Source organism: Giraffa tippelskirchi, chromosome 4 (assembly GCF_054371585.1).
Source record: "Giraffa tippelskirchi isolate mGirTip1 chromosome 4, T2T-mGirTip1v1.2.pri, whole genome shotgun sequence".
Classification (NCBI taxonomy): domain Eukaryota; kingdom Metazoa; phylum Chordata; class Mammalia; order Artiodactyla; family Giraffidae; genus Giraffa; species Giraffa tippelskirchi.
Window position 1 is genome coordinate 188,915 of NC_137278.1, and position 12,260 is coordinate 201,174.

The following is a 12,260-nucleotide window of genomic DNA, read 5'->3' on the forward strand; positions in this document are numbered from 1 at the left end:
GCCAGTATAATACTGTTTTGATTATTGAAAGTTTGGTGTCAATTTTTAAATCACAAAGTATGAGGCCTCCTATCTTGTCATTGGGTTTTTTGTATTTAATTTTAAAAAGTTTTTCTTAAAGTATAGTTGATTGACGCTAAGTGTTCAGCAAAGTGTATGTATGGAAGGGAGTAGAGGCAGCCGAGAGATTGTTAGAACTCAGACTCTTGGGTCCCTCTCCCAAAGACTCCAGTATGTTAAGTCTTAGAAGGGACACAGGAATCTGAATTTCTAACAAGTGTTCAGGTGATGCTTAAGTCATGGATCTCTGGACCACACAGGGACCTAGAGGGCATCATCCAGCCTGATTGATACACCAGACACTAATGACAATGAATTCACATCTCCAGTCAGAGGCCCCCATATGCCTCTACTCCCTCCCTCCCTCTCTATCCCTACACCTGCAGCTCCCCACCCTTTCCACGGGGGCAGAATCATTCACTGCATCACCCCAGCAAACCCCAGAACACAGCTTTCTCTCCCCTTTTTCTCTCACGCCCATGTTCAGTCACCAACCATGTAAGCTCTGCCTGTACAGTGCGGCCCCATCCACACAGCTTCCTTCACACCCACCCTTCTCCAACCGTCACTTCCGGTCAGCTCCTGGCCACACACAGCCTCTCTTGACCAGAAGCAGATGATATCACTGTGCATAGTCTCCCAGAGGCTTCTGCTGACTTGTAATAAAATCCACTCACTGCGACGTGGCCCACTGACACCTCCAGCCTGACCCCATGAGTTTCCTGAACCCCCTCAGGGACAGGCAGGCTGGCTGCAGTGCTGCTGGTTGTATCCTGTCACCACCGTGCAAGTCCTTCTAGCTGAGAACTGAGGGGCAGTGCCCCACGGAAATGCACAACCCCTTCCACGCAAGTAAAGGTAGGCCCACAGGAGCTCATTACTGAGTGGGTCCTTTCAGGATTAACATGGTCCTCATCTCCAGGGAAACAAGGACCATCAACATCAAATCAGCTTTCATGCATCACAGGTCAAAATCAGATGTCAGCAAGAGAGCAGGGGGACTCAAGTTGGTCTGAGACAGGCAGATGTGTCAATGGGGTATGCACGGGGTCCAGGACTCACCAGAAAGGAGCAAAGGAAGATGAAGGAGACAAAGTAGAAGTAGGCAAAGTCACTCCCACACTCCGTGGCATTGGCGAGCTCGTCGCAGGCCCGGCTGCTGAGGCAGGACAGCATGATCTCATGCCAGGCCTCCCCGGTGGCACTCCTGAGAGGAGGGCAGAGCGTGAGGCCAGAAGGGAAGTCCCTGGACCGGCCGGGAAGGAAGCCCAGGGATTTAGGAGAACTGCGTTCCCTCCCATAGGGATCCTGCACAGATGTTAGGTCTGGGTAACAGATGCTGATTCTTAACAAGAAACCTCTGGCATTAGATTTTCAAGCTGATCCTAAGTGGGAAAGCACGGGTTACAGGAAAGAAATCATGGCACCGAGGTCAGCACCATGGTGAGCTCCCTCCGTGGCCTCTGATCTCCTCCCCAGTGTGTGACACCTAGTCCTCCCGGATTCAGGACACGGTGACTCCATCCCTCCCAGTGCTCGGCCACAGACACGGGAGCCATCCTTGCCTCCTGTTACCACATCTTGATGTGCCTTCAAAAACAGCCAGGCTCTTACCTCCCTGGGCGGAGCAACAACCACTTCTGAGCTGCAGCAACAGCTCCTTAACTGGATGCTCCCCCGCCCAGTAGCCCAGCAGATCAGATCACAGACCTCCCCAATGGCCCCCTACATGAGTGCTCAGAGCTCTGTGGGTCTGCAGCTGCCCTTTCCCTGACCTCACCCCCTACCACGGTCCGCACTCACTCTGCTGCAGCCACCCCAGCCTCTACTGTTCCTTGAACACATCAAGAACCCTCGGCTCCGAGCAGCTACTGCAGAAGCCCTCCTGTGTGGCCTTTTGTTCCTATGCATGAAGCCAGCACAGGGGCCAGATGTGCATCAGACTTGCAGGTGGGCCAGAGTGCCCCTGTGTGGTCAGTCCTGGGCAGAAGCTGGGTCCACTCCCCACTGACAATGGCTGGTTCAGCCTGTGCCAGGCCTGAATGATGAGGGTGCCCATGTGATGAGGAAGGGACAGAGATCTTTGAGATCAAAGGTTGAAAATCAAGGCTGCCTTCATACCTTTTGTGACACAAAGCAGGATATTAATAAACAAAGAAATAAAGTGGATGTAAGAGCTGAAGTCCAGAGAAATGACACTACTCGGGGAAGTGTCAGCCTAAGGATGCTGTTTATCTAATGCAAAGAGTAAGTCAGAAACTCTCTCCAGGCAGCTCAGTGAAGCAGGCCTGGGCTGAGCTTACCCTCCAAAAAATGAACTCCCACACCCCCCAAATGCATCTGTATAGGGTCAGCTGAGCTGGGTGGCCCCAAAGGTGGACATAGCAGGGAAACCTCAGGAAGGGGCCCAAGGTGGCGTCTGCTGATTTATTAATTAAACATTAATTTATTATGAGGCCCCTAATCATAAATTATTAGAGCACTTTCCCCCCTCCTCGAGGATCACAGTGAATGAAGGAGACACATTCGACCCTCTGGGCTCTACCCACGAGCACATTCTTTCAGCAGGGAGGCCTCTGAGCTGACACAAGTATGTGCTCCTCAAGGCCCTGCCCTGGTGCTCCCCTTGACTGCACCCTGGAGCCATGGGAACTGCAGCTCCTGTGAGCGACAGAGGCAGATGGAGCTGCCCTCAGACCCACATGTCTGGCCGGTTTGGTTCCTTGGGTCACTGGGCGGGTACACCCTGTCGACAGCAGCTCTCCGCTGCCCGCTCTTCCTGATCCTAGAGATCCATGAAATCACTGAGGCAAGCTGATGGGAAGCTTGGGGCTGACACACCAAGAAAGGCTCTTTAGACACCTGTCCTTCAAGACCTCGCTGGGCAGCAGAGACAAGGTAGGCAAACCAGCCCGGCCCAGGGCTCCAGGCTGACTGCCTCGGGGGCCTCCCTTCAGGCCCAGGAGCCATTAAGGAAGAACAAGCAGAAAGGGAGGAGAAACTGGAAAGGTCCACCATACAGTGGCCAGTATGACGAGGAGTGGAGGGTTGGGTCCATCTTGAATGAAGGAGTCCCTGAGCCTGGACCTCCCCGTACACAACACACTGAATGAGGGGCCTCTGAGTCTGGACCCACCTCTGCCTCCCAGAACACACCTGAAGAGCAGCATCAAGGCCTGAAGAAACGTCCGAAAGTTATTGTGACGGTTGATGCTGCTGTCGTCGTCCAGAGCGATGTTTCCAAACACCTGAAATGGGGAAGAAGGCGGACAGGGCTGCAGACCAGCACCGCTGGGTCTTTAGGGGCCGTGGCCAGGCACGAAACTGTGGGTGTGCGTGTGGGGACCCCACGGGCCAGGACTGCCCTCACCCAGAGACCCTGACCAAAGCTGCCACTACTGCTGCTGGGGCTGGAGGGTCAGGGTGTCTGGCTCCAGCAGCATCTGTGCATTTCTTCCCAGGGAAGAGAAAACCTCTGGGAAGTCTAACATGCCACTGTCCCACAGCCCAGTTCGCGCAGGCTCTGGCTCCGAGCCTGACCAGGATCGAATAGCATAACCAGTAAAAAGGGGGGCCCAGAGCTCAGTTTAGGTGGGCTCTGCTAGACAAAAGGAGGGAATCATTTTAAAAGCCACTCTCTTATCAATGACCCCCAAACAGTAATTATGCTGCTATTCTGACAGATCACTTGAAAGTTTTTTTTAACATTTTTGTGCAAACACCACAGTGGGCTTTCTATCCATTTTAATTTCTTTCTTTCAGGGTTACAAATGCAAATAAGTCCCTCACTCTAAGTAGCTTAAAATCTGGAATCCAGCTGAAAATTTATGAATTATCATATATCCATCAAAAACAAAGACCACTGGGCTATGTTTTCGTATGTCCATAGACCAAAGCAAGAAAAACATGTATTTGTTTTAAATAACATCAGATCTCAGTACATTTTAAGCAAGAGAATTTCAATCCCTGAAAATAGAGCTTAAAAATCAGTTTTCAGCTGACCTTTAAGACACTGTCTCCTCCCACCACAAATTAACATTTGACACCACTTCCCATCCCTACGTCCTTCAGAAGTGCTCCTGGGCTAAAGGCATGACCAGCTGCTGCGGCACAAGCCACATGGGCCATGCGGGTGTGCTCAAACACTCCACACTGTGTGGGCCCAGCACCCAAGCAATCGTGCCCACTGGCGCCCTGACACAGACCAGAGGGATTCCACACAAGAGCGGGGCCACGCATCTGCCCACAAAGGGTGGCAATGCTTGGCCTCAGCGACAGGACAGTCTTTCTAAGAATTAAGTTCACAAAGTGCTCAGACTGGCACCTGGCTCATAGAAACACTGCTAAGTGCCAAGCAGTCCCTGTCGTCCTGTGAAGGCCCTGCGCACACCCACCTGCATGCCGATGATAGCGTAGATGAAGAACAGCATGGCGATGAGCAGGCACACGTAGGGCAGGGCCTGCAGAGACACAGGGAGGGCAGTTCAGCACCAGGAGAGCCACCCACCTCCTTGCCTGCACCACATCTGGAGAGTACATGCTGGCTGGGTCTCTGGGCCGCATCAGCCTTAGCTGACTACAGACCCACTGACCACCAAGTCCCTTCACCAAGTACCCATCAACTTCATTTACAAACCAAGTCATAAAAGCCACCTCAGCCCTTTGTGAGCATAAACAAGATACTCTCCGTAAAACTGAAAGTGTCCTTAAAAACTATCACAGGAACAACGGAGGCCATGGGAGGGGTGGGCACCCACCCTGGTCCTCCCAAGGAGAGTGCTTGGGCGGTGGGGCAGAAGCTTCACCTCTGGCACAGCGAGGAAGCGGTCAGGCCCCGCCTGGCCCCGCCGGGCCTCACCTTGAAGGACTGGACGAAGGTCCAGAGCAGGATGCGGATGGTGTAGCCTTGGCGGAGCAGCTTGATGAGTCGGGCAGCGCGGAAGAGGCGGAGGAAGCTGAGGTTGATAAAGTTGTTCTGCAGGGAAAAGAGGTTGTGCTCTGACCTTCAGAAACCAGCCTCCCACAGGCACAGGGAGGCTGCTCCCCACCCACCTCCCCTAGTTACTGTGTCCCGAAGAAAAGCAGGTGAAGAGAGAGGCTGAAACAAAAAGTCACTGCTTCACAGTCTAAGCAGCAATCAGCCACCAGAAAATCTTCCAGAAGTAAAGCTTGTCATTGCAAACAACTTCTCATGCAGCAAATCAGAGACGCTCCCTCCACAGGGAGGGACAGAGACGTCCTGTGAAGCAGCTCCCTGCTGCCAGGTGGAACGGGAGGCTGCCCGTGGCCAGGCCTCCGACACTGATCGCCTCTCGCAGGACACGGCTGAGCAACCCAGGGACTGGGTGGGGCTGCCTCTTCTCAGACTCGGTGGCCACACCCTTGTCTCCCACACGCCAGCAAGGCCCTGCCACCCAGGGCCCAGCAGGGGGCAGACATGTCCTCTGGGGCCAGGCAGGGACCTGCAGACAAGTCCTGGCAGGAGGTGTAGGTGGTGGCAGCCCTGCTGCCACCCGAGAAGCCCCCTCTGTAGCCCCCAGAGAACCCAAGATGTCCCGCGGCACGCCCTTATCCAGAGGGTCCGAAGTCAGGCACAGAGCAAACCAATCATCTCTGGACTCCACAGATGACCCGGGAGTAAGGCTTCCACCCTGGCCCGGGGGCACCTGAATCCCTGGCACATCCCTTTCAGGGGACCCGGCTCTGGGCGGTGTCCCTGAGTAGAAAAGGTGCTCACAGGCACGGGGGCTTCCTGCCCTACCTGCTTAGAGACCAGGTGCCCTCTTCTGCCCACCCACACGCAGCCTCCTCACACGTTGCTGTTTTAAAATATGCAAGCAGCTCAGGCTAGACACATTGTGTTGCCGGATTCAGTGGTCAAACACAGAGAAAAGAGAGCAGGTGTTGAATGAGGCAGCAGCGGCGGTGAGCGCATGCAAGAGGTGGCAGGGCCTGGGCAGAGCAGCGTCCCACTCCAGGGCTGCCCATCTGATCTTGGCTGGGACGAAGCATCCATCGGGGAACGGGCCTCACTCCACCCCTTGCTTGCCTCATCTCAGGGGCTGGCTTCTTTACTTCCCACCCGGGACTCTGGACTGTCTGCTGGTGAGGGACATAAGCTACCCTGGGGGGTGGTGCCGAGTTTTAGACAATGCCACAGGGGGACAGGGCAGTTGGCAGGCACAGAAGGGCTGACTGTGGTCCAGATCAGCAAGAAGGCAGAGTGGACCTCGGGATGTGATCATGGAGGGTGTTCTCATTTGCCTGCAGCTCCCTCACTAGCTCGTGCTGGGGAAAGAGATCCTCAGGGCAGACAGGATGGATGAGATACATCCACACTCTCTATCTGAGGCCCCCGGGCCTTGAGGACTCAGGTGAGCCAGTGATCTCAGGAGGATGGAAGGGGGACTGTTGACGGCGTCAGGGAGCCCTCTGTACAAGACAAGGAAGCCCAGCAAGGGTGAGGGCTGCCTCCTCAGGCTTCTCCACCTTGAAACCACCTGCACGTGTGGATCTGGAGGGACCAAGACAAAAGCAATTTGCTCAGGCAACTGGCACAGACAGGATGATTTCCTGAAAATCCTGGGAGGAAATACAGTCTTCTGGGTAATAAAGAAGGGACGGATACCAGAGCAGAGGAAGGTGCTGTCCATTCAAGTCCCTGGATGCAGAGCTCAGCCACGTAACACTTCCCATTGATACCCAGGCCCCACCCATCCTCCCAGACTTCCTCCTCAGGGCTCCAGTGGGCACCTAGGAGAGGGTGGGAGTGCCAACAGACAGACAGCCCTAGAGAGTCATGAAGGAGGATGGTGAGGCAGCTACAGATGCCGCAAGCAGTGTGATGGCCTGAGTGCATCATGGCTGCACCCAGGGCACAAGCCGCCAGACACCACCATGTGGGCTGCATGCTGGACGGTGGGGGCAGCAAGCACATGGCGGCCTCCCCATGGCTGAGCACGGTCACCCCTGGCCTCAGCCAACCCCCTGGAGGTGGACACAACCTTGCCCATCCCCCAGAGTCCACGGTTTCTGTTGTACCCTGGAGTAGACATACCTGCTTTCAAGTCAGGTCCCCCCTTATCACCCCTGCCTCTGAGCCAGAAAAGTCAGCGCTGCACCCCTCAACGCGGCAGCTGCTTTATGCCGAGGGGACACTGGTCCCCAGCTCCACTGAGTGCCTGCTTCCTCCTCCCCATGATGGCGGTGTTAGGATGTCATGCCTGGGGGTGAGGAATCATTGAGAAAAGGAGCTTACAGTGCACGCAGCACTGAGATGGGAGCCACAAAGGCAAGTGGACCCCAGGCCAAGGCCCTCATCTCCTGTGTCCAAGCACATCACTGCGTCTGGGCAGACTCACAGCAGAATGAGGGGCTCCCCCTCAGACTGCGCACACGCCGGGGGCCCCACACGCGCTGGGGAGGAGGTGCAGCCGCATGGGAACAAGCTGCTTTCCTACTCAGCTTCGTCCTCAAGGGGACTGGTGATGGGGGAGACAGGAGGAGAGACAGAGAGAAAAGGAGCAAGCCCGAGGGGCCTGCTCAGGGGTGGCAGGAAAGGCTGAGCAGAGGCCTGATGACACCAGGGGAGCCTGTGCTAAAGACACAGCCTGGTACTTCTGCAGCTTAAACGCCTTTTTCTCAAAACTCAAGCGTCTCTGCTCCAATTGTGAAATGCTTTACCACATTCACTTTCTGTTCAGGAATCTGAAATATTTGCTCTTTGCATGAACTTCCAGCCGAGGCCTCGGCTCAGTCTGCTCCAGCATCCCCACTCTCCCTCAGATTTTCCTGAGACCCGGCAGGAGGCCCTGTCCACACCCCTTGCACCGGCTCCACACACGCTCACTGACCAGGGCACGTGGGAACCCGCGGTGCTGGATGGAGGCCAAGCTCTCTGCTGCCTCCTGGGGCAAAGGCCCTCTTCCTACTCAGTCCGGACAATCTTCCAAGGCTCTGCCCCCCAGCCAGGCCTCCACGGAAGGTCTGTCCAGGAAGGACCCAACAGGAGACTTCGTCAGAGGTGGACCCGAGCCCACCCGGTCTGCGGGCCAACAGAGGCAGAGCAGAAGGGAGATGACTATGCAGCAGAAACCGTGGACTTTATGGGGAGCAGGTCCAACCTCACATCCAGCAACCACCCCAATTCTGACCCAGTCTCAACACTTACCTGCCTCTCACTCAGAAGACCCTACCTCCTCTCTTGGCGCAAGGCCAGTTCCTGTGATCGAGTGGTCCCTGAGGGCCCTCAGAAGCCCCTGCTGGGCCCCGGGAGCCAGGGAGAGTGCATAGAGGCCAGAGGGGGCGGGTGCAGCTGGGCTCCGAGCGCAGGAGGGCGGTGGTGAGGGTGACAGGAAGCAGAGGAAAAGGGGAGCAGAGCAAGCAAAACAAAGAGCTCGAAGAACCGTATAAGTCACGAAACCAACCGTTTCCTATATGTGATGTTTTCATGGATGGATATTTGCGTGTTATTTACAAATTGGGATGTTTGAGCAGCAGGCGCGCAACATACAGACGGAGACATGGTTTTCGCATTGTATGTTGGTTGGGTGGCGTGAGTCAGCAGGTAGGTTAAGGTAAATCAAGAACAAAAACAGAAAACAAAAGAGAAAATGAGTCATCAACACAAGCAAAACTCAAACTCTGAATACTTCACTGGAAATTTTTAGGATTTTGGTAAACTGCATATTTAGCTTAAAATGAACCAAATCAAAACACATTTTTGAAATCTGTAGGTTACGCAGACAGAGGCATCATTTGCATTTCTGTTTGTAATGCAAATCCAAAGATGACTCACAGACACTTATTTTTTTATTCCAGGCAAAGAAATCAATGTCAGTTCCATGCTTGTTTGGAGCCCTCTCTCTACGCGACCCTGGTTATTAAGACTGCTGCTCTATGTGACTTTAAGCTGGGAGTGGGAACTGACACTCATATTTTTGCCTCAGGAAAAAAAAGTGCATCCACAAAGTAACAAATGAAGTGACTACAAATGGAGAAAGAAAAACAACACGGAAATCCACGGGGTGGCTTGCTTTCATCTTTCCTCCTCCAGGCAGAACAGCGAGAAGACTGCCCTCGGAAATCATTAGCAGCTGGGCAGCTGCGCTTTGAGACCAAGCAGATTCTGAACCCTCCCGCCAGACCTGCTGGGTGTGCAGCATTGAGGGAGGCTGCCCTGGAGGGTCTCAAACATCTGCAAGCTGCCCCTCAAGTGTCCAGCAGCTGAGGGGCCTCTCTCTGGAGAGGCATCCCTGGGAGACAGCACATCTATGACATAAGCCACCTGAGCCACCATCCACTGCTGACGAGGCACACACGTGCCCAGACCCCCAGGACTGTGCCCTTGCAGTTGGAAGCCCAGTGCTTGGATCCTTTTTTCCAGGGTAATAAAGATTCCTGTGTCCAGGGAAGCAGAGCACCCATCAGAAACCACACGGGGGAAGCCCGCAGGGAACGGGTAGCTCCCAGACTGTGCTGCAAGGCCAACGGCTGGTGCAACAAACAACCTTGATTTTTTTGTTAAAATGGCAGCTTTCAGCTTTCAGCCTGGATTACTCAAATCATTAACTTCTCAAAACCATGAAACATCTCATGTAAACAAAACAATATATGTAATTATATATACACACATGTATTTTAAATAAAGGTAATAAATCATCCATATATTCATCGCTCAGCTTAAACATTAGAATGTCACCATTACTCTGAAAGCCCTTCCTGTCTCTCTCTTCCCCAAATGTAGTTGTGCTTAGTCGCTCAGTTGTGTCTGACTCTTTGTGATCCCCATGGATTGTAGCCCACCAGGCTCCTCTGTCCCTGGGGATGCTCCAGGCAGGAATACTGAAGTAGGTTGCCATGCCCTCCTCCACCAGATGTAGTAACTACACTTAATCATTGTTAATAATTGCTTTTATTTACTGTTTTAGCTCAAACTCTTAAAATGCACTATACTTGTCTCTTCTTAACTCTGTGATGGGATTAGACTATATGTAGCCCTCTTGGGCCCAGGCGAACTTGTGCTCTGACTCAGCAAACATCGATTTGAGAGGCATCCTCTTGATGAAGATGTCATTCACTGTGTCAACAAACCACTTCTGCTGCTACTGCTGCTGCAGACACTGCCATGAACATCAGAGTAAAAAACATCTCAGAGTAAAAAACGTCTCCAGGCTCGTCTGCTCAGGACCCTGTGCACCTGTACCTCGGAGGGTGTAGCTACAGACATGCCCGATCTTCCCAGACACCCAGCAGCAGCGTCCACATCCTCACCCACTGTTGGCAACATCTCTCACCTACTGTTTTACAAACCAGTAGGTGTGAGATGGCATCTCAGTGCCATTTCACTTTGTATTTCTTTGATTACAAATAAGGTTGAGCATCTTTCCATGGCTATTTACGTCTTCTATTTTGTAAGATGCCCAACCATACCTTCGGCTCACAGAAGAGCCTTGCACACTTGGGACACTAACCTCCACTGGAGTCTGGAAGGCCTCTGCCCTCCAGCCTTGGTCACTACGTGTTGGCCTCACACTCTTTGCTCCTGTGGATCTCACACCATCTCATCTTACAGGCTCACAATTCCCAGCCTTACGTTATTGGCCTGAGTCTCCTCTGGCTGCCCATGGACGACTCCAGGGAGGGCGGCCGGACTGAACTCTAACATGGGTAAGGTGCAGCCAGACCGTCCTCAGAAAACCTATTCCTCGCAATTTTCTCCCTTTTCAATGAAAGACCGACCACTTCTCCAAGTGCTCAGATAAAAATTCTGATGCCATCCTTGCTTCATCTCTCAACACTCCCATCTGATTCATCTATAGCTCTACCTTGAAATTACACCCAGAACTTGACCATGTCTCACTGCACCCCAGCTCCCCTCCTGGCTCATGGCAGTAATGCTGGGCCACATACACATCTTCTGTGGCCCAATATCCAGTTGTCAGAGCTTATATCTTTGTTCCTGAAAGCTTTCCCAGGCCAGTACACAAGGCCTACAGCCTAACATCAATAAAGGGTGAGTTGTTATTCAATCACTAAGTCATATCCAAATCTTTGCCACCCCATGGACTGTAGCCTGCCAGGCTCCTCTGTCCATGGGACTTTCCAGGCAAAACTACGAGAGTCAGTTGCCATTTTCTTCTCCAGGGAATCTTCCTGGGATTGAACCCAGGTCTCCTTCATTGGCAGGTAGATTCTTTACCCCTGAGCCACCAGGGAAGCCCAATAAAGGGTGATTCTTTGGCCCGCTCTACCTGTGGCAGACAATGCCTGGTGGGGATGCCCAGGGATGTAACAGCAGCTGACCTGCCAGCACCTTCCACGAGCTGCCCAGCTTCCTTCCCACTCCCTCCCAGAGAACAACTTGAACCACATCCTTGTCTCGGGTCTGTTTCTAGGACCACCCAGCTAAAACAGCCTCCGCTTGAACCTGCACACGCTTCTCGACAAAGCCACCAGGGCTGTGGTCTTACAGGCCAGATCGTGTCACTTCTCCGCACAAAAACCTCCAAGTCCTCCCATCTCACTCAAAAGAAAAGCCAGGCTCTACTGACTGCAAGGCCTTCCCTGTGCGGCCACCATGCCCCCCCCCCCAGCCCTGAGAGGGCATCTGCCGCCCCCAGCCCTGAGAGGGCATCTGCCGCCCCCAGCCCTGAGAGGGCATCTGCCGCCCCCAGCCCTGAGAGGGCATCTGCTGCCCCCAGCCCTGACCGGCTGCACTCCTCACGAGCCCAGCTCCCGACCTGGGGCCTCAGTGACACACCATCAAAGCACCCAGTCCTCACACCCTCTGCTTTGTCTTCTCTCCAGTCACTAACCCTGTGTGTCCTGCCCACTAGGACAAAATAGGATTTTCATCTTTTGTCCCAGCACTTAGGACAGTGCTGAGCACATGACAGGCACTGCACAAACATTGTAACACATATACATGAAGGAACGTGATGTGACTATCCTTTCCCTGTTCATGGATTGGCATTCCTCCTTTTGATAAACAGAAACTATATTTTATACAATGTTTTCCAGTTATGGCTGGTACTTTACATATATTTTGCTTAACAAATCAGTCCCTATCTCAAGGTCTTAAAGAGAATCTCTTGTATTTTCTTCTAAGAGTTTTAAAGTTTTGTCTCTTACATGTAAGTTTTTTTATCCATTTGCCGTATTTTTGTGAATGGTATGAATCAAGATCCAATTTCTCTTTT

At 53.1% G+C, this 12,260-nt stretch overlaps 1 protein-coding gene across 3 annotated transcripts in view; it reads right to left on the reverse strand.

The window, feature by feature from the left end:
* Positions 1-12,260, reverse strand: part of CACNA1B (calcium voltage-gated channel subunit alpha1 B) — a 216,255-nt gene that overhangs the window by 25,454 nt on the left and 178,541 nt on the right. For 2 of the 3 annotated variants that reach the window (XM_081593189.1, XM_081593190.1), the window contains exons 32-36: positions 8,487-8,492; positions 4,919-5,035; positions 4,455-4,520; positions 3,217-3,308; positions 1,123-1,267 (exon numbers count right to left, since the gene is read on the reverse strand). In XM_081593189.1, the coding sequence (XP_081449315.1) occupies positions 1,123-1,267; positions 3,217-3,308; positions 4,455-4,520; positions 4,919-5,035; positions 8,487-8,492 (426 nt within the window). The remainder of the gene's footprint in view (positions 1-1,122; positions 1,268-3,216; positions 3,309-4,454; positions 4,521-4,918; positions 5,036-8,486; positions 8,493-12,260) is intronic. The other variant, XM_081593188.1, reaches the window with a different exon arrangement.